Source organism: Notolabrus celidotus, chromosome 11 (assembly GCF_009762535.1).
Source record: "Notolabrus celidotus isolate fNotCel1 chromosome 11, fNotCel1.pri, whole genome shotgun sequence".
NCBI classification, from domain to species: Eukaryota; Metazoa; Chordata; class Actinopteri; order Labriformes; family Labridae; genus Notolabrus; species Notolabrus celidotus.
Window position 1 is genome coordinate 26,253,478 of NC_048282.1, and position 27,476 is coordinate 26,280,953.

The window sequence follows — 27,476 nt, forward strand, 5'->3', positions numbered from 1 at the left end:
TCCTTGTACTTAAAGTTCTTGGTGCTTTTGGTGTAAATGTAGCTTTAATGTCTTTTCTTTTCCTTTTTGATTTGTCATGAAGAGGGTGAGAATGAGTGGCTCCACATGGAGGCGGAAAAGGTAAGAGAGAACCAAGAAGTTGATCTGAGGAAAGAGGAGGCTGGAAGAGGAAAAAGAAGTGGCACCTGGGGGAAGAGGAAACACGCAGAAACAGTGGAGGCCAATGCATACAGAATAGTATGACCCTTGATTTTTAACATGTTTACACCCATGTCATAACCCAGTCTGAAACTGTTTTGCCAAACTGTGTGAGTAATCACCTGCTTCTTGCAGGCGGGGTTGGGGCGACCCTTGATGGGCTGGAGGAAACGAGGGAGAGCAGAGAAGGAAACCAGCCCTCTCATGGCTGTACTGAAGGAGCTTCATACTGAAAAACGGCGGCTCATGGATGAAGGGAAAGGAAAAGAGGAGGAAGATGATGATGACGACGATGATGATGATGAAGATGACGATGATGACGATGATGATGAAGAGGAGGAGGAAGAGGAGGAGGAGGAGGAGGAAGAGGTTAAATTGTTTCTTAAGTTAATGACAAAGTTAAACAACTTTCTGTCATATTAATTTTTTTAACTTTCTGTACTAGGAAGAGGAAGAAGAAGAGGAAGAGGAAGAGGAAGAGGAAGAGGAAGAGGAAGAGGAAGAGGAGGCAACTGAAGCTCCCAGCAATCAAACAGAAACATACACCAGCTTCACAGATTCTACATACACCAGCTTCCCAGAGTCTACACACACCAGCTTCACAGAATCTCCTCTCAGAAAATGTCAGACTGCAAACAGAGAAATCAACTGCAGGAGCATCGGCCTGACTCACCTGCCAGTCATCAACAACCAGGAGGCCACTAAGCTGGATGCTGCAGGTGTGTGTGGGTTGTGTTATTAAAATATTATCAATGCACAAAATGAGCATGTTTTTGCCCAGTAGAACGACAAAAAATAAGAAGACTATACAATATAATGTAATTCTGTGCTGAGCTTACTGAATTAATATTCATACCCTGCAATTTATCTTTAAAGAGAACAACATCAGAGTCATTGCCCCACAAGCTTTCTCTGGTTTACCGATCCTGGACACACTGGACCTGAGCAAAAACCAACTAGATGATGAGTCATTCAGCCAAACCCCCCTGACTGTGAGTAACAATGCTGTGTGTGTGTGCATGTTATCAATTAATGGCACTCAAACAGCAACCAAAGATGATGTCACCCTTTTCACTGATCTAGTTTCAATACCCAGTCGGATACTCAAATGTAAAATTGCACTGCACCAATACATATCATTCTGTATGTATAATGATGCACTATGTGTCTTTTTGATATCTGTTCTTGTTATAAACCTTTGGGTGTAACTGATTGTATGTGCATGCATACCAAAGTGGTGTTGTGAAGCACCATGTGAAGCAGTGCAATACAGATTAGCCCATAGCAGAGCTATTCAACTAAATATTTGTTCGGGACAGATTTTAAGACTAAGGACATGAGCTGGGCCGAACATTTTTAGCAGACAGTGAGCAAAGTTAACCATTTAAAATAAAAACAAATAGATATGATAACAAACACACTGGATGTTTATTAACGTATTGCCACATCCAAAAGGGCATGAACAAAATAAAAAAGCAGTACTTAAACTAAACCTGTGCTGAAATACTGCTTCTTTAAATATTACATTACAGTTGCTTTCAGGCTGCTAATTGAATAGGGCTGCCCTATATGCATATTTAATAACTTTTTTAAAATGTAAATATCGTAGTACTTGTAATTATTATTATCTTTTTTAAGTTATATTTTTGGGGCTTTTTGCCTTTATTCGATAGGATAGCTGAAGGGAGACAGGAAGTGTGGAAAGACATGCAGGAAATGGTCGCGGCCGGGAACCAATGACACATGCGACGATGACTGTAGCCTCTGTATATGGGGCTCTTAGACCGCTAGGCCACCAGTGCCATAGCGCTTGTAATTTTAATCCAATAGCATAATTGAAAAAATAATCTTAACCAGAGCTTTGAATTGTTCCATTAGAAATGCATAATGACCTTCTGTGACCTTTTTTCATGACCCTGTTCTTCTGGGACTGATTCTTCCCATGACTTTTATAAAGCTCTGAAATCTAAGCTCATTTATTATGATCTGACTGCAGAGCTGCTGTGATGGTAACATTCTCAAACCTAAAGCCAAACCTGTAAGACTGTTCCAGCAGGCTCTACCTGCAGGCAACAATCCTCACTGTAGTTTATTTCTAATTTGTGTGTGTATTGTGCCTATATATATATATATTTTTTACTCTATACAAGCTAACTGTAGAGTATACTTTAAAAAAAAGAATTATGATGAAACCAGATGAAGTATTATCAAGAGGTTGTATTTTCCCATTGTACTAGTGCAAAGAGGAAGTAATAGTCGGCATTGCCTTTATTTGTCTTAAAAAGAAAAAAAAAGTAGGAGCGGTAGAGCCAGGAGGAACACAAATAACACAAACAAAAATTTGCATTTCAGTTACTAAGTTCTAACTGACTGTAACAATACACCCAGTATAGTAAAAAAACTAGTTAAACCTTAATCTACAAGAGGATTAGATAATATGTTGATTTATACACCAACGCAGCTGCGCTCCTAATTTCATTGTATGCAAGTCACGCAATGACAATAAAGGCATTCTATTCTATTCTATTCTATTCTATAAACTTCACTACTTATACGGGATGTTTGACTGATTAACCCTCCTCTAATGTTTGTTTTTCTGGAACAGCAATAATCTTCCTGGGTCAATTTGACCCAGGGCATATTCAATTATCCAAAAGTGTCAGAACCCCAAAAAATCCAAATACACATTTTTTTAAATCTAACTTTTAACTCCATTACTAACCATTTAAATCAAGATTTGGTCCATTGGTGTTCTTTAACTCTCACAGATCATGGTTCAATGAGGATAACTCACTCATTTTTCATTAAAATTCATGTTAAAACTTTTTTAATGTACGTTGGAAAGCCTTAAATATAAATACATTACTTTGACATGACATTGATTTTTGTTTATTTTATTTTGAATTTTGAATTTATGAAGTTATGTTGATAAATTAACATGACTCCCTTTCTGTCACATGCTGCCCAGATTTTTATGCTGCATTTAGCTGGTTTGGAAGGCATATATCTCCTAAAATAGACTTTTAAAAGGGTCAATTTGACCAGCAACATAACAGGAGGGTTAAAAAAAGCATCACTGAGTAATTCAGCATGCAAAACAGGCTAAATGATGGAGCAAACAGAATAAAATGATCACTGTAGTAACTATCACTGCCTGCAGGTGGTGCTAATGTTTTAATTACAAAGCTCTTTTTCAGAAGGAGGCAACACCCACAACCCTAAACCAGCAGGTTCAAACTGCAGCAAATCATTTCATATCCAATGTAGGGCACAGATGATCATGTGAAAATTGGTATGATATTGAAGTATCTCATGTTTACTCAATTTTGTCCAACAGAATGTGTTACGACACAGTGGCTCCGGGTGTCTCTAAGGAGGGCTTAAAAAAAGATCACCTTTGACCTAGGCAAATATATGGTTGACAATGACAGCTGACTTCTCTGTCAAATACTCAGAACAAGGCGCTCATAAAAAGAGTCAAATAGCAGCTAATGTTAAACTTGTGTTGAAGAGTCCATATTTAGGGGTGTTAGGAAAACACCCTCATTCTAATTTGAGTACACCTTCATAGTATTTAAGCCAGCACGTGAAGATAGAAGCGAGGCGACTTCATCTGGCCCGGTCGTCCTCCAAGCAGTCGCGATGCTTGTTACTGATGCTGATGCTGTTTGATTGTAATAAATCTGATTACTATCCAAGATGGCCAGTGTCACGAAGTTCATTCTACATCTACACATCACGGGCTGTTAAGATACGACAAATTGGCGTCATGAGACAGGATCAGTTGTGACCTCCAGGCGGATGCTGCAATTCCAGCACTGACAGGTAAATGTTTTTCATTTCTGGTCTTGGTGCTGGGGCTGTTGTATTCAACTGTTTGGTTGCACTGCAAAAATTACCTTGTGTAGACATACTGTGATGTGTTGATGTTTGAAGAATAACTTCGTCTAAATTATTTAAATAAGGAAATAAAGAAAGAATAGATGTAATGATAAAATATCAAAAGAATAAGAGAAATAAAGAAGAAGTTATAAGGATAATAAAGAGAATAAAGAAAGGAAAAATGATTGTAGCATAAAAACTAGTAATTAATAGTTGACTAAGAAACAATGCAAAGTTAATTGAAGACAGGGCCCAAGTCTTATTAATAGTAAGTCATGTGTATAGTAGCAATGAAAAGGTGAACGTTTAAGCTACAAAAGAGTCTAATTAGTGATTAAAAATTAAAAAAGGAATTATAACCTTGAGCTCAAGGAAATTGACAGACTAACCGGTAGGAAAAGAGATAAAAGAGAAACTAGTGAAATGACCATCCAGCCTTTGGCCTTTGGAAAGGCTGGACCAAAGTAACTATGTTTTGTAAAAGAGATAAGGATAAAGAGTAAAAAGAGAATAGGCTGAGTATGCCTAAGAAACAAGTGAAATGTTCACCCAGCCTTTGGCCTTTGGAAAGGCTGGGCCAAAGTAACTATGTTTTGTAAAAGGGAAATAGAGAAAAAAAAGTTAACTTAAACAGTAGAATATTATAATATAAGGTAAGAGATAGATATAATTCACGTGAAAAGGATCCAAGAAGAAGCATGCTAGGAATTTTGTTTGTGCACATATATCATGGGTGTTTGTTAGTCGTAAAACGACGTAAAATCTCTCTCTCTCTCTCTCTCTCCCTCTCTCTCTCTCTCTCTCTCTCTCCCTCTCTCTCTCTCTCTCTCTCTCTCTCCCACTCTCCTAGTGTCTTGTGTAAAATTAAGAAATTGTTGTGTTAAAGTTAGAATTAGATTGTATATGAATGTTTAAATTTAGGAAAGTTACCCAGGATTTTTGTCTCTAAATAAGTCATTATTCAAGGAAGAAAAAAAAAAGGGAAAGTTTGTCCTATGTGTGTTTGTGTTGAGTATAAATGTTGGGAAATGTTTTTGAATGAATGTAATTGATACATTGATATCTTATTAAATAATACATATAGATTATGATTACATATAAGACATAATTAATAGTTGATGAAGAGAGACATATTTGCCTCTTTAATATTAAAATATATAAGCCTCTAAGAATGAAGAGGACGTTTTTAAAGTTTAAACAAAATGAGCCTCCTATAAGTCAGAGGACGTTTGTATACTTTAAATAAGTCTTTACTAAAGAATAAGGAATAAAGAGATAAGCATAGAAACACTTTCTGTTTACATAAACATGAATAAAGATGTGTAAGTAAGAATGGGAAGAAATTTCTTTGCTGAATAATGTTTCTCGTTCTAAAACTACGAAGAGATTTGCAGGGTTGGTGTGTGGTTCACTCCCCCACCCCCCCTTTTTTCTTTTCTTCTCCATGCCTGTGAAGTGCATGTGTGCTCCCCTCAGCTGAATGACAGAAGGGAGGGCATTTGAGTGCCCACTTTAAAATAACCTTTTTTAGATTTTGAAAAGATAAATCATTCGTAGAAAAATAAAAAAATAAAGTATAATAAAATAAATAAAATAAAAAAGAAACTAAGAAATATAAGGAGAGTAATATCATAGATTTGTTTCTGTTTTAATACAGAAAAAATATCAAATATAAATAATATGTGAAATTTTTCATAAAATTGTTTAATGATCTAGATGATAATAATTTGCTGAACTTTTGTTTTGTCTTGTTCTGTGATGTATGAGAATTGGGGACGATTCAGGAGATGGGATCTGGATCCTCAAACAACAGACGAAAAGAGAGTTGACTGTGCTTCACACTGCAGGGGCTTGCGGATGAAAGGCTCATCGCGTCCGGAATTCAACTAAACAGGCTAGTGCGGTTTTGTCTACAAACTCTTGCAAACACATGTCTGCGTTACCTATTTGTGCATACACTCATTAATAGTTGATACACATTTGGCCTATTTTGCGCAGATGGGCTATAGGTGTCTTTTTCTGTTTGATGTTGCAATAAGTGGGATCCTTTCTTTGCTTTGAGTCAATAAAATGTGTTTGTATCACTTAAAGAGGAAGCTTGGCAATGGACTGATCGATTAAATTGTTTGATTGATTGATAAAGCAATATCGACCTAATTGATCATTTATGGTTTGTTGTGGTGTTGGTTTAGTCTGATTTTAGTTGACTTGGATTTGAACGTTAGAGTTGTTTGTTATGTCTAGAGTGATCTGATTTTCTTTAAAGTTGGCAAATTTATTAGGTTCTTGATTGTTTGTGACTTTATAGTGATTTATAAATAAATTGTGTTGATTTATAAAGGGGGGTATAAGGGAAGTAATATTAAGTCAAAAATGGACTCTAAAATCTCAAAAATCATTACCCCAGTTGATGTAGTTCAGAAAAACAATCCTCTTATAAAAGACATTGTAAAGATCTCTAAAAAATGGAGTAAGCGCTGGCCTGACATAGACCAGCCATGGCCAGTGGAAGGTACTCTCAATCCAGATGTAGTTAGAACCATGCATGTACTTGTGTCTACTTACAGGACAGGACAAAGAACAGGCAAAAAGGGACAGAAACGCAAGGAAAAAAGACAAATAGAACTAGGCATTCTACAATTGTTTGAACAAGAGGGACAGAAATTACTTAAAGCTCAAAAGGAACGCAGGGAAAGAACCAAAGAAGAAATAGCAAAAAATCTCAAGGAAACGGAAAAATTAATGGATAAAGTAAATACACCCTTCTCGCATACAGCTCCAGTAAAAGGACCCCCACCTTATGAAAAAGAGTTAAATTTTGCTGATGTTTATCCCCAGCTTCCAGTGATTTTACAGGAAGGAGATTATCACATTAGAGATGAGGACGAGCGCGTAATAGAGACAGGGAAAGCTAGAACAACCATAAGAATGTACCCAAGCTCTAAAAGTAAAAAGAAAACATCTCGTCTGACTAGTAAAAGCGAACAAAACTATAGAAAAATAACAATGGGAGATAGTCGGAATAAACAGGCTGAAGCCTGTGGAGGTTATGACCCAACAGTTAGACAGATAATCGCCAATGCGGAGAAAAAAGGAGATTACTCACGGAGCGGGAACGATACTGAAGAAAGCGAAAATGGAGACAGTGATTCAGACTCTGAGAGTGAGGGCCGTTCATATTCTGATCCAGTAGCATTCAGTACTGATATTAAGCATAAAAAATGGAAGGTTCTGAGTGAAATTGATGCAACTATAGATAAATATTCTACAGAAATGGATGAATCTACCTCTCAAGAACGACGCAGTGAATTATGGGAAAAAATAGAAACATTACAGTTAGAGAGACACAACATGAAGGGTAAAAAATTAGAAAAACCAGACACCTCAGAATATGCATTACGCTCAAGAAAGGAAGGAAAAGCACCCAGTAAGACGTGTCCAGTAATTGTCCGAGGACAAAATTTGGAGTATAAACCTTTGCAGAGCACTGATATGTCAGATATCCTTGAAAAATTACCCACTCTCCAGGATGGAGCACATCCTTGGATATCAAAATTAGAAGAAATCATGATTGGTTGGCAGCCAGCTATGGGAGATATTAAGAGACTTTTAGCTAACCTCTTAGGGGTTCCAGCTATGGAAGAGATTCTACAGAGGGCAGGACTTCATCGATATATATTAACAGCAGTAAATGATCCAGAATTGTTTGCTGCAAGCAGAGGTAGAATGTGGAGATCATTGAGGGATACCTTCCCAACAAATGTACATCCTGATAACATTTTCATTGAGCCATTAGGGCCACAGGAGAACCCAAGAGCTTATGTGTCAAGAGCTCATCAAGTGTGGAGAAACGTTACAGGAAATGATCCAGGTCTGCATCAAATGGAACAATCAATTTTGCGAGCAAAAATACAGAAGGGACTGCCACAGCCAGTGAGAAGTAAACTGGCAGAGGTGGTTGGTCTAGGAAGCATGACAACAAGCATATACACAGATCACATAGCTCACCAAGTTGAACTATATAGGAAAAAGGAGAATGATCAAAAGGAACAGGATCAGGAAACCCTTAGAAAACTTAATCAAATACAACTGGTAGATAACAGAAAGAAAGAAAAGAAACAGGCTGTAGTTATGCAGAGTCAACCGCAACCTAATCAATCAGTTCCACAACTACAGCAGGAACAGAATCAGATTCAACCACCTCAGCTAATATCAGTTCCCACTACTACTCCCTACACACAACCAGTTTTTGATAGATGGCAAACATGGAGAGGAAGAGGTCAAGGAAATTTGGGAAGAGGCAGAGGAATGAATCTTAATCCAAATTATCAACAATCTTCAGAGGTGTGTTATAATTGTGGACAGCTGGGCCATTTTGCTCGTGAATGTTACAGGTCAGGAGGGAATTTTGTCAGGGGAAATTTCAGAGGAGGTTTCAGAGGAGACTCTAGAGGGACATTCAGGGGACAGTCATGCCCACCCAGGGGACCGTTAAACCCTTACCGGGGCCCGGAAGTAGGATACTAGGGGTGCCCAGAAAACCTAGAAGGGGGGTGTCAGCTGGTAGTGTCAGGGCCAGAGCAAGATCCAACATTAATGGTAAAAATAAATGATAAACCATTAAAAGTGATGGCAGATTGTGGAGCTGCTTTCACCTGTGTTCGGCCTGATGATGCTATACATCTCCCCATGTCTGACCAATTGGTGCGGACTATAGGGTTCGAGGGCATAAAACAGCTGATTCCTCTCACAAAACCAATTGAGCTCAGTTATAAACACCGGAAGATTACATTACCTATATTAGTATCAGAACATACGCCCATTGCACTTATGGGAAGGGATGCCTTGTGTAAATTAAACTGTACAATACGGTGTACACCAGACGGCTGTCTGGTGGACGTACCAAGAGATAGTTTGCATCAACTATTTATGACAGCAGAGACTGAAGCTTCTGCAGTGTTTTGGATTGGAAACATCAGTCCGGAACTTTTGAAACCAGCAAAGCTTTGGGAAAAGTTCATCATAGCAAACATGCCTGATGCTAAGCTCCCTGATTATCCACTCCATTGTACGCTAAAATATTTTGAGAATGCTGTTCAGTCAAATTCAACAGAATGGTTGAAGCATCAACCAGAGCAAGTACAGCTTAGCTCAAGCTGTATAATTTTGGGACCTCAAGGAGTAGCTATAAAGCTAAACAATAATGAGTATTTTGAAAAAGAACGTGATATCAAAACTAGTATTCCACACATAACATTAATGATAGCTGAGGATTATGAGCAACAGCATGTGGGGTCAATGATGTTAGAAGCAGAAAAAGCAGTTTTTGCACCAATACAGGGTAACCTCGCCATCTGGAAGAGCGAGGATCAGCGGTTTTTAAAAATAATGATCTCAGCTCAAGGACAAGGACGACCACAAACTGTTCAAATGACACACGAATCAATTCTTAGTGTTGAGTTGAGCCCAGATAGTGCAAAAGAGGAGATGCTGCGACAGGTTCCAGACTGTTTGTGGTCCCAACATAGTACTGATATTGGACTTGTAAAATCAGCTCAACCAGTGAGGGTTGATCTTCGACCAGGATCCAAACTTCCCTGGAAGAATCAGTACCCATTAAAGCAGGAGGCCATCCAAGGGATTGGTCCACAAATTGAAGGATTGTTGCAAGCAGGTGTTTTGGGGATAAGTTTGAATCCCCAGTGCAACACACCTTTGTTGCCTGTAAAGAAGCCAGATGATACTTATCGCCTGGTACATGATTTAAGAGCAGTAAATGAAGTAGTGGCTGATTTTCCAGCCGACGTACCCGATCCCCATACCTTGTTAGCTCAAATTCCACCTGATGCTACTCACTTTACGGTGCTGGATTTGTGTGGAGCTTTTTTCAGTGTTCCACTCAGCTCAGAAAGTCGAGGCTTATTTGGGTTTACATATAAAGGACAATCTTATAAATACAAGAGACTACCACAAGGATTCAAACACAGCCCTCACATTTTCAATAAAGTATTGAAAGATGATTTGGCAGGAATAGACCAGATTTTGAATAGTATTGTGGTCCAATATGTTGACGACATTATCATTTGTTCACCTGATAAAGAAACATGTCATGCAGACTCAATTAAATTATTGCAGATCTTGGCAGATAAAGGACATAAAGCTTCACAGAAAAAGTTGCAGTATTGTCAGGAGAAGGTAGTGTATCTGGGTCAGATAATAACTCAGGGACACAGAAGTATCTCTGACAGTCACTTAGAAGCTATTCAAAAGGCTCCAAAGCCTAGAACAGTTAGGGAAATGATGACATTTTTAGGAATCACTGGGTATTCTTCAGCATGGGTTGAGAATTATGCTAGTCTAACAGGACCCTTGAGAGCTATGATTAAAGACACTGAGAATGCCAACCTCCATTGTAATCTTACCTGGACGCAGGAAGGTTTGATGGCATTTGAAACAATTAAGCAACGACTACAGGAGTCTCCGGCGCTGACGCTCCCGGACTACTCAAAAAACTTTTTGTTGTATGTTTCCACTTCCATAGGAGGTAAATATGCGTGTGCAGTTCTTTGTCAACCAACAGGCACGGGAACGGGTCCTCAACCCATTTCCTATTATTCTACTGCCTACTCAGACGTAGAATTGGGGTTACCACTGTGCTTTAGAGCAATGGTGGGAGTTTATTTAATGTATGACAAGGCATCATCTGTAACCATGGGATATCCAGTGACAATTCTTACTCATCATAGTCTCAGAAATCTTTTGAACTATGGTAAATATACATTGACTATGCCAAGACTTAGAGACTATCATAGGCTCTTGGAACAAGAAGATGTTACTTTGGCTAAATGTAATACAATAAATCCAGCTGAGAATTTACCAACTCCAGAAGACGGAGAGCCACACGACTGCGTAATGGAAGCTGAGAAATATTCAAGACTCAGGTCTGATTTGCAAGCCCTTCCGTTGCGGGAATCAGACTTGGAGTATTGGACCGACGGATCCTGTTATCGGATAGGAGACAAATTGAGTGCGGGATATGCAGTGGTGAAAGCCCAAGATGGTGATTTTGTTGTTGAAAAAGCAGAAATAATACCACAGCCTGCATCTGCTCAGCTTGCTGAACTTGTAGGGCTGACTGAAGCATGTTTGTTGGCTAAAGGTATGCGAGTAACCATATATACAGACTCTGCTTACGCACATAATGTTTGTCACTTGTTCGGATCGGTGTGGAAAAATCGAGGATTTAAAAAAGCAGATGGTTCACCTATACAACATCATGCCCAGATAATGAAGTTGTTACATGCAATGATGCAGCCTAAGGAAATAGCAATAGCTAAATGTGCAGCACACAAAGTAGACATGTCAAGAGTTACATTAGGTAACAGAGCGGCCGACGAGGCTGCAAAAGCCGTCACAGGAGCAGACAAACCAGGAAAGGTTCTTCTAGTCACCCATGAAGTGGAATTGGAAGACAAAATCACTTTTAGAGACGTGATCTCAATGCAAGAAGCTGCTTCTACAATGGATAAACAGTTATGGCAAAATCGAGGTGCCACTCAGGATTCTACGGGTCTGTGGCGCAATCATGAAGGATTGATGATTGCACCCCCAGACTTGTTGGGTCTGATGATACAAGAAGCTCATGGTCTAGCCCATGTAGCAAGGGGGGAGGTTAAGAGAAAAATCACGGAGGAATATGGCTTTTGGGCACCGTATTTGCTTGAACAAATTGATTATGTCATAGGCAGATGCATAATCTGTCTAAAAAACAATGTTCGGAGAGGTGTAATGGTTCCTCCTGGTTATATTCCAACTCCAACAGGTCCTATGCGTGAGTTAGTCGTGGATTTTGTCGATATGATAAGACCAATTGGAGGCAAAAGATACTTGTTGGTCGTAGTAGACAGGTTTTCAAGATGGCCTGAAGCTTGTCCAACCAAGCGGAAGGATGCTCAGTCTGTTGCCAAGTTTTTGTGTTGTGAAGTCATAAGCAGGTGGGGACTTCCAGATCGTATATCCTCGGATAATGGAAAAGAGTTTGTGGATAAAACGGTTAGATTGATCTTACAAAAATTAGGAATTAAACAACGTCTAGGAGCCGTGTATCATCCGCAGAGCCAAGGTATTTGTGAAAAAATGAATGGCGTAATAAAAAATCGACTTGTAAAAATCTGTCAGCATACAGGTTTAAACTGGGTAGCGGCACTTCCATTGGCTTTAATGGCATGTCGTTCAAGCGAACTACGTGATCTACGTTTGACACCTCATGAGTTGGCTACAGGTAGGCGAATGCCTACACCTTGCCTGCGAACAAGCGGAAAGGGCCCAAGTTTAGCCCTTTTGGAAGATGAAATGCGAGCATATATCAAATATATGGTTGCTTTACACAAAAGAATATCTACATATATTTCTGACAGACAAAAGCAGGAAGAAGAAGAAGAAAGACGTGCTGAACAAAACCGGAATACAGTACAACCTGGAGACAAGGTGTTCGTGAAGGTGTTTAGGAGAAAATGGTTTAACGAACGCCGCCAAGGACCATTTGAAGTTGTTCGCAGTACTGGAACTGCGGTTCAAGTTAAAGGGTCTCCAACGTGGTATCATTTATCACATTGCGTTAAAGCACCAATAGAAGGAGCGCCACGCTCACAAAACAGATATGATGAAACTTCTGGAGAACCAGAAGAAACAGCGGAAGAAGCAGAAGTACCAGAGTACCTCAGAGATAAAAATGAAAAAAAAGGGTTTGACTATGATGTGGACAGTCATGATGATTTTGAGCACACTTTTAATGATGCCGGAGATGACTTCCCAATCAATGAACAAGAAAGAACATTCGGAAATGTTGACTTACAACACGTCCCAGAAACAGAAGAGTCTGTTTCCTTGGAGCGTGAGTCATCCAAGACCCCAGAGAGATGTGATGTCTCTCCAAAAGGATTCACAGACCAGACCGGACCAAGGGATCCAAGACCAGTCAGAAAGAAAGCCAAACCAACACGGTATGACAGCATTTGAAAATTGTTGTTTTTGCAAAGATACTGGTTGTTGATTTGTCTTTCCAGGAAAGCATCTGACGAGGAGGCCTACTTGTCCAGGGGTCCTACAACATACATGAACCCAGATATTCGATCATGGATGGCGGACCCCGAACAACAGTCAAAATGGACAAGAGGACCCTCCATGAGAACATTGTGTGTGACCCTTTGTTTTGAAATATCATTAAGGGCACGCAACTAGTAGCTCATGTTGTTGAGGAGTAATGAGTTTAGGTTTTTGTGTTAAATATTATGCATGGAAAAAGTACTTTTTATGGACTTTTTGGTTATATTTTTTGCAAGATGTGTTATCTTGGTTTTATTTAAACTTGCATTAGCCATACTTTGGTTTTTCTAACGGGGGAATATGGATAGTAAAAAGTAAATATATTGGGATCTTAGGTTTTGTTTCTTTCTCGGTGCCTAGGGCCAGTACTGCTAGGCAGGGCAAGGTCCATTGAAAGGTCAGATGGGATGACCAGCCTGACTTTGGACATGTTTTATTTTTATTTTTGAAGGTCCCACCTATATTTGCCTTTGTCTTGTTCCCCGTAGTCTTAGATTTCTTTTCTTTTCTTTTCTGATCAAATGGAGTACCATGTGTGGTTGCCTAAGGCAGAGGGGCCGTGAGTGACTTTTTCCTGTCTTGATTGATTGATGGATATTGACGAATTGTTTACTGTCTGACAGGTTTTTCAGCTCTCACACTCCATGACTTGGCCGCAGTGCCAAGATGTGTTGAATCAGAAGTTTGCATTGAATTATTTTTGTGTATGTTGTTAAGTTTCTTTATGCATCCCTTTGGTATCATCATTTTTTTGGAGACTCTGTGTCGTCTCCAAGGGGGGAATATGAAGTATCTCATGTTTACTCAATTTTGTCCAACAGAATGTGTTACGACACAGTGGCTCCGGGTGTCTCTAAGGAGGGCTTAAAAAAAGATCACCTTTGACCTAGGCAAATATATGGTTGACAATGACAGCTGACTTCTCTGTCAAATACTCAGAACAAGGCGCTCATAAAAAGAGTCAAATAGCAGCTAATGTTAAACTTGTGTTGAAGAGTCCATATTTAGGGGTGTTAGGAAAACACCCTCATTCTAATTTGAGTACACCTTCATAGTATTTAAGCCAGCACGTGAAGATAGAAGCGAGGCGACTTCATCTGGCCCGGTCGTCCTCCAAGCAGTCGCGATGCTTGTTACTGATGCTGATGCTGTTTGATTGTAATAAATCTGATTACTATCCAAGATGGCCAGTGTCACGAAGTTCATTCTACATCTACACATCACGGGCTGTTAAGATACGACAATATGAACCTGAAAAGCTTCAGTTTGTGACAAAACTGCAACCAGCTTCATGTGAATGAGTGAGATGGAGAGTTACAAGGAAGTTTTATAACTTACTTTGCATCTAATTAAGACAAAAAGCTGGCGGCATCCTGTATCATTACGGTAATAAAAGAGCACAGAGGTTGCATTAACTAATCCCTCCTAAGAATAACCTCCTGGTCTAACCTCTAAATGACCACACACATATTTCAGATCCTTAACCAGACTGTGACCAATCATTACTCCCCACCATTGGCATGCTCGCACGGGATTGGTAGGCTGAACCTGTTGGAAAGAAGCTGAAACCAATGGCGTGTAAAATAAAAGGAGGTTATTTATAGTGGAAGATTTGTCCTTACTTTCTGCTAAATTCTCAGTAATAACAGAGGGCTGATGGACTGGTTTGATGGATACTGCACAAGATTCAGTCCACTGCTTTTACTTTACACACATCAACCACTCCAGCTTTCAATGAGGAGCCTCGCAAAGCAGCTTCAATTCAATTATAGCATGATAGATGGCATTAAAGAGATGGACACATCTGACATCCTCTAATTTCTTGTATTTCTGTGAATCTAAAAAAATGGAAGAAGACATGTTTCCACACTGTTTATTTTATCTTTACTTCTTTTTATGCTGCACTTGTAGAACTTGATCTTCCTGAAGAAGCTGAACTTGGATGACAACCAGCTTACAAGGGTCCCAGCTCTGCCTCCATCCTTGGAGGAGCTCAAGATGAACAAGAACAAAATCACTACACTCACACCTCTTTGTTTCCAAGGTAGGACTTCATCTACAGTTTGTCCATGGAAGAGAGTTATGTTGTGTGAAAGTACTTCTAATACCCAAAACGTATCTCTTTAAGGATTGATACATCTGTTGAATCTGGAGCTTGAGGAGAACATACTACATGAGGGGAGCTTGTCACCACTTGCCTTCAAACCACTGCAGAGTCTTGTTGACCTCCAGCTGGATAACAACCGCTTCCGTACCCTCCCAGCAGGCCTTCCTCCCTCTCTTCAGGTGCACTGATTTTATATAATTAGCAAAGAGGCCAAGTGTGATCCATTGCTACTGATGTGAAGACAAGAACAAAGCACTAAATCAGTCCCTCTTGTCTGTGATTTTATTTTCATAAAGGAGCTGGAGATGAAGGAAAATCAGATCATGGAGGTGACATCAGAGGCACTGAGGAGTTGTGTTCATCTGAGACTGCTGGACCTGAGTCACAACCTGCTGCATGAGCAACGCATTGAAACAAACGCATGGACCCGCCTCAAGTATGTCCATCCATCCCTCTGTTTATCCATCCATCTGCCTGTTTATTCATCCATCCATCCCTCTGTTTATCCATCCATCCCTCTGTTTATCCATCCATCCATCCCTCTGTTTATCCATCCACCCACCTGTTTATCCATCCATCCATCCCTCTGTTTATCCATACATACGCCTGTTTATCCATCCAGTCGTCTGTTTATCCATATATCAATCAATCTGTTTATCTGTTTATCTGTCCATCAATATAACAAAATAACTATACCCATCCATCCATCCATCCATCCATCCATCCATCCATCCATCCATCCATCCATCCATCCATCCATCCATCCATCCATCCGTCCGTCCGTCCATCCATCCATCCATCCATCCATCCATCCATCCTTATGTTTATCCATCCATCCATCCATCCTTATGTTTATCCATCCATTAATCTGTTTATCCATCCATCCATCCATATATCCAACATAAATTAATCCATCCATCCATCCATCCATCCACCCGTCCATATGTTTATCCATCCATCAATCTGTTCATCCATCCATCCATATATCCAACATAAATTAATCCATCCATCCATCCATCCATCCATCCATCCACCCGTCCATGTTTATCCATCCATCCTTATGCTTATCCATCCATCAATCTGTTCATCCATCCATCCATATATCCAACATAAATGAATCCATCCATCCATCCATCCATCCATCCATCCATCCATCCATCCATCCATCCATCCATCCATCCATATATCCAACATAAATGAATCCATCCATCCATCCATCCATCCATCCATCCATCCATCCATCCATCCATCCATCCATCCATTCATTGATGTTTATTCATCCCATTCATTCATTCATTCATTCATTCATTCATTCATTCATTCATTCATTCATTCATTCATTCATTCATTCACTCATTCATTCATTCATCCATCCATCCATCCATCCATCCATCAGTCCATCCATCTGTTTATCCATCCATCTGTTTATCCATCAGCCAGCCAGTGCTTTGAACCAAAAATATACACGTTGTCCAGTTCCATCCATCTGCCACAAGAGGGCAGACTGGAGGTCTTTGACATTTTGAGATGTTTCTATGTTCAAGCAAATATTGTATCTGTCAAAAGATGGTAGCACTTAAAATATTTCAAATAACATACCTCCAATAGTTGATTGATATTGTGAGAGATAAGGTTGTATCGATATCAACAGATTAGCTGAGTGCTTTAATTTACTCCTGAAAATTCACACTAAGGCACACGTACGACCCACATCAGTTCTTTTTGTTACTTTACTGTTTCTCACTTTTTAAGTCTTAAATGTATGATCTGACTGATTCACAGAGAGAGGGATTCATATTTTCTTCTCTTATTTCTTCTTTCTCACACATTCACACACGTCGCATGCATCAACATATCAAAGAAGTTATGACAGCTGACATTGTTTACTTAGATGAGCGGGCGTGTGAGGGACGTGCCTGCATGTGTGTTTATGTAAGTCTCTATGATATGTGTGTGTGTGTGTGTGTGTGTGTGTGTGTGTGTGTGTGTGTGTGTGTGTGTGTGTGTTGTTTAAATACAGTGAATTCCAGTGGGTTTTTCTTTGCTCCCTGGGATCCTTGTGAACCACGGTGGTAGCTTCAGGGAGAACGGAGGAGAGGGAAGTACTATAGAAAGAAAGAAAGACAGGACAGGGCAATCTGAGAGACTTTAGATTATATTTGGAAACTGAATGATAACATTAAAAAGTAAAGTTTCCAATTGAGAAAATATTTAAGATAAATTTCTACAGCTATCAAGAGGATGCAGGGGAGGGACAGTTTTGAATGAATCTAAAATGGAGAAAATTAACCAAGGATTGCACTCGGAGCCTTCTTTTGACCTCTGACCCCAATGTATTTGACTCCTGACACCTGACCTCATTAGTGGTGAGAGCAGCACTCTTCCCATCGGCACAGCAGGATTATTAGCTGCTCCTCTATTTTAAAAGCCCTCTTCAGCATTGCATGGGCACCATAGTGAGAACAAATTCAACTTGAACTTAAGCCCACCTACACGGCGGGAGCTGAACCCTTTAGGGCAGAGGTCTGAAACAAGAGCCCTTCCTGTAGTTGGATGTTAGGTTGGTCTGAAGCCTATTGTAATTACATCAACCTTGACGTAGTCATGGAGGAAAGTAATAATCATGTCAAATTTGCTGTCGTGTGTGGATAAATAGACAAAGAGGGATTGATAAAAAATTGGAAAACAGAATCAAAAATATAAATTGCTTCATATTAAAACAAAGTATACCATGCTGGTTCTGATTAGTGGAGCGCCTCTGCTCCATGTCATGTAGTCAGAGTAATTGGTGAGTCCAGTGGGAGGCTCAGTGATTGGAGGCTACTGTGTAGAAACTTGAGGGAGGTTACAAGAAGCTGGGGAGGGTGGTTTGGATCTGGGATCAGTCCAAGGCTGACCAGACTGAGTGCCAGCACCTTTCCTCATTATCTACTTGTTAATACATCTTGTCTATGGTCAGTATAAACAGCATTTATATTGACACTGCCTGTTCTCACACCCAATTTGTTATCCGGTTTATTAATCCCAGAACTGTCTCTTGTTTGTGTCATTAGTTTCAATGTTTTGACAACACTTTAAGTATCCACAAATGGTTACCAGCCACTGTTGGAAATGATTAGACTTATCTAACAAAAACTGTTGACAGACTGTTTTATTTTAGTTAAGCATTAAATTATGCAATATTTTTGCTCATGCTACATTTCAGGGGAATCATTTAATCTATTATTATCTTTACCATACTTCTGATTTGGTTATTAGTGTCAAAGATATAGATTAGGAGGTTGGCAGTTCAGTCTCCAGATCCTCTTGTGCAGGAGTGTGTCAAGACCTTCTGACTGCGGTGGCCCAACTCACACAGGGGGGGCATGAAGTATGAACTCTTTCTATCCCCTTTAACCATATCAGCATAACTATCGACATTAACATTTTACACAGAAGTTGTATTACTTAAAAAGGCCCCAAAAAGGAGAGTGTAAGCATGTAAATCTGTCTCGTTTAATTCCTCAGGGAATAAAAAAGAAAATCGATTTCCAAAGCCACTTTTTAGTACTAACAAATAGAAATGTGCTACTTTAAAGTGTAACTAAACCCCAAACCACTTCTTTTTTTTTTTTAGCTGAGAACATATTTATATAGGGATTGTGTAGTGCTGTTAATCAATGTGGGTCTTGATCCCAGCAGTTAAGCACAAAGTATTAAAATTCCTCAAATTGTGTTGAAAATGTGTGTAGAGACTGCCATCTGCAGGATGCCTGACTACTGCAATGGAGTTTTTCTAATGGCTGGCTGAGTTCACAGTGACATCATTTGGTACTTGAGTCTGTCACCATACCCTATATAAACTACCTCACCACATTCCACAAACTCCAGCCCTGTCCAAATTTATACATTGACGTTCCAATGGCATTTTTTGAAATTCCTGGGTAGATGCTCTTCAGCCGAAACTCGGGGTTTAGTTAACCTTTAAAATGAAAAGACATCAGCTAATAGCCAATCGCCACATAACCTAGATAATTCATTTTAACATAGATCCTGCATCGGTTAAGGCAATTAGCCAGTCATATAGTTTCGGACTTTGGGGTGCCACCAAGCGGCAACCTCCGGTCTAAAAATATGAGTCAATGCGGAAGTGTTAAAAGCTGCAGTTCATCGAGGATCCGCTTGAGGCTGGCTCCGGAAGTACCGGAAGTCACATACACATGAATGGGGAAAAGACGATCTTTGCAGCATTAATAAACATGTTTACAGCCTGGTACAAAAGATGAGTGTAGTCTGAATAGCTAATTTCTCGACGTCCTCTCACTGTGAGGGGGGTGAATTTTTTTCTAATTCAGCAATTTTGAAGATATTGAGATTACCAGTCTTCCAATGAGAGGCACAGCTGCCTGTGGGAACACTGCAGCTGTTGGCTAGGAGGCTCAAAGCCCGCCTCTTTACGTCACACTGGCTCGACAGAAGCAATATGGCTGCCGCAGCCGATTGGTCTCAAAACAGCTCTTCAGAAACAGATGGGTGACGTCACGGATACTACGTCCATATTTTTTACAGTCTATGGGTGCCACCAAACGTGACCTTTCATATCAAAGAAGGGGGTGGGGCTTCCCTCTTACCACTTAATTTGTAATTTCAGATTTTGAGTACAAAGAAAAACTATTTGGAATAAAGTCTAACATATGAAAAAATACTCTATGCATTGGAAGTGATTAAGTAATACCTTGTCTACCTTGTCAGGACACACACACACACACACACACACACACACACACACACACACACACAAACACAGACACGGACACACGCTTGCTTTTCAGGAATCTGTCACCTCAAATCACATCCTTAATTGCCTCCATATCCACTCTTCCTGTAGTCGATCAAAACTCGGAGCTGCCGGCAAACCTGACCTGACTCCAAGCTCTAAATGTTCACTGACAGACCATGACAAGTTCTAAATTATTCCCACAGATTAAAGCTACATAAACATGACTCATTCCAAAAATCCCCAACAATAGAGTAATCTGTTTTCAATCGCAGTTTTATTAAGTGCCATCAAACATTTTCATTGGGAACATGATCATTATCTGGAGTTTCCTTTTGAAATATTGCTTAACACTACAGGGCGTTCTGCAGCTGAGCGAGATAGATACATTTTCCAGAAATGCTACACTTGAAGAAATATGTCACAACAAAGAAGTGTTGTCTTATTCTATTTTATTGAATAAGCACAGAGTTGTTTTGTAATCTGCTTGCATAAATGGGAAAACAACACGCACACATGCACACACCACCAAACAAAAACACAACAGCTGTGTTAAAGCATTACAGATGTCTAAAAAACTCCTCTTGAGTAGTTTTTGGTTCTTATATAAAGTTTTTCTTTCCATTCGCTAAATGTATTTAGTTTTAATTAAATGTCTGAAAAGTATTTATACTACACATACATACAAATATTTGAAATATATGAACAGCATACATTCAAACGTGCACACTCATGGTCCCTTTCTGTAAATAATTAGAGCCATATTCTATATTTAAGTGAATCCAAATGTGCCTCAGTCTGGTTTCAGCAGATGTGACAAATGGCTCAAAATGCTCCCAGAGATCAGCTGCACAGAAGCCTGCAAGTTACTGACATTTGTAGTTGAAGCCATGTGCTGCCATCATCCATCCATCCATCAAACTATGTCTTTAAGCCTGGTTTTAAATCTATCAGGCCTGCTGGTCACAGCTGTTTCGCCTGGCTGCATGATGTATCGTGGTTAGATAGCCAAAGTTTGAAAGCCAGATTTTTTTCCCCGCTTTGCATGGGCAGGGCTGGCAGTGCATAGTTTGACAGTATATATTGAAGTATTGCACTTTTTACGTGTGTTTCTGCATCTGAATGTGTTGAAGGGAGGGGAATGAGCCCCCCTCTGCGTGCTGGTTCTCATTAAAACCAAACTCCCAGAGGAAGAGCAGACCTTCAGATTGATTTCTCCTGGATATGTTTGTGGTAAAACTTGGACACACACTTTTATGCACACAAACACATTTGGTTTTATGTAAGTGCTGTGTGCCACTCTATAAATACTAGTAAAAGAAGTAATGAAATTGGGTCAAGTGGGCATGCTTTCAAGTGTTTGAATACTTATATAGTATTTAATGCCAGCATTTTCAAAATCATAGATTCATGCTAAAAGATGGATTTTCTTGGTTGAAGCATCTTTATTTTTTTGTCTGTTTATTAGTGTTTCTTATCAACATCATGTCATATCAACGCTTGCTTACGTGTTAGTGTATGTGTCTTTGTGTAGGTGCCAGTGGGTGGGAGTGTGTGTGTGTATGTGTAGAGGGAGGAAGACTCCAAGAAGAGAGGACTGTGTGTCCCTCCACTCATTAATACCATGTGGAGCTCCGAGCAGCAGCGGACTGCTGCTGGGCTTCCTGGCAAAGATTTAGAATACAAATTAGCAGTGCACAACTGGTCTGAACTGGAACACAGAAATGTGATATAAATATAAGAGGGTTTAACTATCAAAGATAAATTATGTTTTCATAGTGATCCGTAACTGACACAGCAAATATAAGTTAAAAAGAAAGCCTGCCATGTGTTGGCTGGTGTTTCTGTGTTATGTGACAGTACTTGGTTTTCAGAAAAATTTAGATTGTCTTATAAATGTGATTTCTAATTACACTTCTGATGATCAAAAAGCATGAGTGTCTTTAAATGAGCTAACTACAGAAAAATCATCAAAAGTGTCAAAGTTTTAACTGACACTTGCAGTATTTTACCCACTTTTACTTCTTACCCATAATCTATCTTAGAGAGGCCATAACCACTACCCTTGTTCTCCACATAACAAACTCTCATAGTAACCAGTAAGTTGTAAAGTCCAAGGGGAGAGAGATAATGCAGTCACCTTTATGAGAAGCAGATATATTGAGGCACTGAACATCAGTCAGACAGATGCCAGGCCAAAAGTCTCCCACTCTCCACTCTCATTCTCCTCATTGGTCCCCATTTCCCTCCACTGTGTGGTCATCAGTCTGGACCCATTTGCTGTTGAGTGGGTTCTATGAACGGTGGCAGGACAGGAAATGAGGTTCTCCTCCTGCTGGGAGCAGTTCTGTAAACTCACAACAGCTGTGCAGGATTTTCTAACAAAAACACAGAACCCCTGTACTACATTTTTGCTTAAGAACCCCCCAAAAATGTATTCTTCTCCTTCTATGGCTGTCCATTCTTTCCTGCAAAACGAACATTTTCATCTCCTTTATCTCCCAATCAAGCACAAAATTTCCCTCATGTGCCACGCTCTCTCACGCTGTACCCCCCTGGCCCCATTAATTTCTCCCTCCCGCTGCTGCCCATATATCCCCAGCAGTCTACCCTCCCACTCTGCACTCCTGCCTCCCCAACAGCGCTTTGTAGGAGTCCAGTAACTATAAAATACAAAATCTGCAGGGAAAAGCCTTGCAATGGGGGAGGAAATAGGCATCCATCAACCTATTAAATCTAGAGCTCTATAAAACATCAGCAAAGTTAGCAATGATGTTAAGTTTGACGTGTCCACGGGTCAGCATTTGTCACTTGGCACCAACTACAAAGTACATCTAACGCTGATGGGAATGGATTAGATCATCCCTTTGCCATTAACCCAATAATGGGACAAATGTGAATTCAGTCACTCCCATCAAAAGGATGTATTATTTGCATGCATAAATTATATTTAGCAGTATTGCTATATTCTGGGAGCTCCCTGCCCTTCCATGTGCCCACATGGAATGCCAAAGCCTGTGATGGGGAGCGCACACCTCCCCTCTCTTTCTTGTGCATGAAAAGCCAAGGCAGGGAGAGCAGCAAAGGCCTCCTTGGGCACAAAGCAGAACAGAGTAGGAATCAGTGACAATACACATGACACTGGTACAATTAGAAACAGCATAAAGGAGGAGCTGGGGTGGTGGTGGGTTGCAAAGAGGTTTGAGGGGAAGCAGAAAGAATAGGCAGGCTAAAGCATTTTAAATAGATCGTTCATTTTGCTATTTGCTAATTGGGTGCGTAGATGTAATTAGCTGAGCTGTCAGCTGATGGGGCTGGCATAAAGAGCAGCTGATGTACAGTGGGCCGAGCTTGACTTCCTGGCTTGCCTGAACTAACGCTCTGCTCAATTAGATGAAAATCCAGGGGAGCAACAAACTTGTTATACTTTATCCTGACGGGTATATAACTGGGTGGGCATCCATCAATGAGTTGTTGAGAAAATTCACAAAACCAAAAAGTTCACTGGACAACCCACATCACTCCGATTCTATCTTCCCTACATTGGCTTCCAGTTAAATTTAGAATTCATTTTAAGGTTCTTGTTTTTGTGTATAGAGCTCTGGCAGGTCAGGCTCCTGAATATATTGCTGACCTGCTCCACCCCTACCTCACCAGTAGGTCACTCAGGTCTTCTGACCAGGGCTTGCTGGTTGTCCCTCGAGCTTGTCTAAGGACAAAAAGTGACCATGCTTTTAAAGTGGTGGCACCAACATTGTGGAACGCTCTTCCTGTAAATATTCATTCAGCTGTCTCTGTTGTCACCTGTAAAAAACTCTTAGAGACACATTTATTTAAACAGACCTTCGACTCACTTTGTACGGACTAATGTTTTAATTATGCTATTATCTGTTTCTTTTAATGTTTTATGATTTTCTGTGAAGCACTTTGTGATTTTGAAAGGTGCTATACTTAATAAAATTGACTTACTTACTTACTTACTTACTTACTTACTTACTTACTTACTTACTTACTTACTTACTTACTTACTTACCTTATGTTTTGGTAAAAGAAAAAAAGAAAAGTGGAGATCACTGAAGTCTTCAAGATACTAGAAGCACATCTAACCCAAATAATCCATCAGGGTATCACAAAAGTTGTCACAATTCATCCAGACAGGTACATGAATGGGCATGCCAAAGGTCATAGCAATCCATCGAATATTCTTTGAGATATTTCAATCCAACCACATCATTCATTCTCATGTTAGCTAGAATGCTGTCAAATGTCAAATGTTGTGCTTGTCCGTCAAGTAGATTTTTATAGGGTTGGTCAACAAATGCTATCCTGTTGGTTCTAGAAGAAAAGTAATTGGATCAACAAATATATTAAAAGATCAAACCAGGACTTTCAAGAGAAAATTTCATGGTCCTCCATCAAAAAGTTGTTGATAAGTTTCAGTCTGGACCAAAATAGATTTCCCATCAACAACATCTTGGTTCTTTGGATGGTTGTTTTACTATTGACTCTAAAATAAGTTCTTCAAAATATCTGATAGAGATTCATGGTTCTTCATCTTGTTTCTCAGATCACTGGAAGCCTTGGACCTGTCCCACAACCAATTCACCACTGTCCCAATGAATCTGCCTCGCCCTCTCCGGAAGCTTGACCTCCAACACAACAGCATCAGTCACGTCCCAGCCTTAGCGTTCCGGCACCTGAAGCCCGGCCTGCAGTCCCTCCGTCTATCCCACAATGCATTGAGCAATGAGGGGACAGAAAGAGCCTCTTTTGTTGGGACATACCGATCACTAAGTGAGCTCCTGTTGGACAATAATCGTCTGAAGGAGGTTCCTCGAAGCGTTCGACAGTTCAAGAGCTTGCAGGCGCTCAGATTAGACAACAACCAGATCAGGTAGGACTTAAAGTTTTTGGTTTTAGAGTCAATAAGTACCAAATTGGGTTTCCATAACTATTAACAATAACAGTTGTTTGTTTGTTAACCAGTCCTATTCTACTACAATCAGTTCTACTGCAACTCCCTTTGCTCTAAGGTGCTCGACTGTCCCCAGTGGCATAAAAGAGAAGACAATAACTCTTGTTGTCACAACAATTTCTTGTCTCTATCTATGAACAGTACCAGATTGTGTATCCTATTTTATCCAACAAGGTATCACTGTAGACCAAAGCGACAAACCAGTACATCAGTCAAAACTGATCATGGTCACCAGCCAGACCAAATGCATATACCTACTCTAGAACAGTGTCAGTGTTTTGAGTTCTTCAAAAAATTGTCCAAAGTTGTGAAAGACAAATCACTTTGCAAAGTTGAATGTCGGAAGTCTTATTTTTCATATCAGCAAGGATGTACATATTGAGCTAATTGCATAATTACTGAAATATCATGCCTATACTCTCTCTCTTCATCTCACTCTATCCTTCTTTCAAACACGGTCTCAGCAGATGTGTGTCTAACATGAGTCTGGTCCTGCTGGAGGTTTCTGCCTGTTTAAAGGAAGTTTGTCCTTGCCACTGAAATTTGCTAAACGGTGCAAAGTGCTCTGCTAATGGTGGATTAAGATGAGATGAGACTAAGTCTTGCCTTTAATATTAGACTGGATCTTATACTGTCTTGATGTCGGGTCTTTGTTAATAATAGAACATAGACGTGCTCTGTCTGTCTTGGGACAACATTTGCTGTGATTTGGCGCTATATAAATAAAGATTGACTGTTTGATGGAGTGTTCGCTATCAAAAAATGCTAGAATGATTTTCATGGTTATCATAGCAAAACAAGTTAGCATCCAGACATTCAGTAATTGGCACAAAAAATATAACATGTGACCGTTGAGATGAGAGAACACTGTGGCTCTACTAGAGTCTTAACTATTAGGGTATCAGGGTATTCTATGCCATTAATTTACCATGTTTCTGGGTTATAACAGGGCGTAATGGACAACAACAAATAAACATGATGTTGATGGCTGCAGAATCAGTTGTTGAAGATCTTAATTTAATAGTTTGTGTATGTTGTGTTTGCAGGTTTGTGAGGCAGTGGGGGGTGTGCCATCCCCGTAACTCTGGCTCTGCTCTGGCTTCGGTCCACTTGGAAAACAATCTGTTGGAGGTGGACAGGATTCCCCCGAATGCTTTCTCCTGTCTCGTCGATGCTCAGGGACTCATCCTCTATCCACAGCAGCAGCATTCATAGAGCAGCTGGACCACATTGTGGGACAGACATACTGTACATGAACAGATACATACCCACAGAACACACATGTGTATTATCATCACATACAGCCACTTATTTCTGTCTGGGGTTTTTCAGTATCATGTAGTTTGCTTAGTCAGTCATTTCAACAACTCTAAAGCCACCCTTTCCTTCATATGTAGTTTTTATTGAAGAACATAAATGAAATGGTTTTGTTTGTAAGAGAGTAAATGTGAAATGCTCATATTAATAACATAAAATATTATCGCTCAAAAGAAAATGTACATAGTATTACAGATGTAACAGCTCCTCTTTTACTTTGAGTGTTTGCAGGGCTTGCACAGAGACAGGTGGATATAAAAAAGGTAAATCAGATGTGACTCGGATACCAAGCTACAGGGGTCATGAAGCACTCAAATATTTTCCCTGCTGCATGGAGGTCCCTAAGGGAGAGGGAAAATGTCTGGTGACACAGTGTGAACCTAAGCGGCCAATTAGGAAGGGAAACATAAACATCACGCAGGTTTTCTATCACCAGACCAGTTCCAACATAAACATCCACCACCAGCCAGGCAGCAAAATATAAAGAGTGAGTCTGCCTGTGGGCCTGTGGACTGGGGCCCACAGTCAGGGCCTCCATACGTGTAACAGGTGACGTCAGTCTCTGTAGGATTATACACAGTTATTGCGGTGCAGGTATTTGTGTGCGTGAGAGAAGTGGGGCACCCATTATTTGGGTTAGCAATTTGAAAAAATGCAACAAGCTTGGACAAAACAAAAGCTGACTGTAGGATACAATAGAGAGATTATTCTAAGAAAGAGTCTAAGGTGGTCAGTGAAAGATGATAGGAGCTGGAGTTCAGTCCAGTTGAATCTAATAAGACTTGGTTAAACGGAGATTCAAAACAGAGAAGGGTCGAGGGCCGAAAGCTGGGGCACATTTCCACACGTTTCCCCATCCGGGATCTTAAGCCACAGGAGCTCTGGCGGCCTGCCAATCTCACAGACAGTGACTTCCAGGATCTTAATGTTCTCTTTTTCTCTTTTCTTATGTATCAATGTCCTCTGTATCACAGTCTGTCTCCTGCCATTTCTCCATCTCCCTAAGCCTTTTTCTCTCTCATCTCCTCCCGCACAGTAAAATACAAAAAAAGCTAACAATGCCCCATTCTTCTTTCAGAGTTGCTTTAAAGTCTGTGACGTGAATAAGAGCCTTGCTCTGAACATTTCTGGACTGG

At 40.1% G+C, this 27,476-nt stretch overlaps 1 protein-coding gene across 1 annotated transcript; it reads left to right on the forward strand.

The window, feature by feature from the left end:
• The first annotated feature begins 740 nt into the window (after nt 1-740).
• si:dkey-32e6.6 (extracellular matrix protein 2) lies at nt 741-26,398 on the forward strand. The gene is made up of 7 exons (XM_034695227.1): nt 741-917; nt 1,075-1,190; nt 15,097-15,229; nt 15,314-15,471; nt 15,589-15,728; nt 24,616-24,942; nt 26,070-26,398. Exons 3-7 carry the CDS (start codon nt 15,184-15,186, stop codon nt 26,236-26,238), a joined length of 840 nt encoding a protein of 279 aa, XP_034551118.1. The 5' UTR covers nt 741-917; nt 1,075-1,190; nt 15,097-15,183; the 3' UTR covers nt 26,239-26,398.
• Nucleotides 26,399-27,476: the final 1,078 nt, after the last annotated feature.

Excerpts from the sequence above, each read along its gene's own strand:
- si:dkey-32e6.6 (XM_034695227.1), top strand. The coding sequence starts at position 15,184 with ATGAACAAGAACAAAATCACTACACTCACACCTCTTTGTTTCCAAG. Across the intron at positions 15,472-15,588 it reads GCCTTCCTCCCTCTCTTCAG|GAGCTGGAGATGAAGGAAAA; the intron begins GTGCACTGATTT and ends ATTTTCATAAAG. Across the intron at positions 15,729-24,615 it reads AACGCATGGACCCGCCTCAA|ATCACTGGAAGCCTTGGACC; the intron begins GTATGTCCATCC and ends CTTGTTTCTCAG.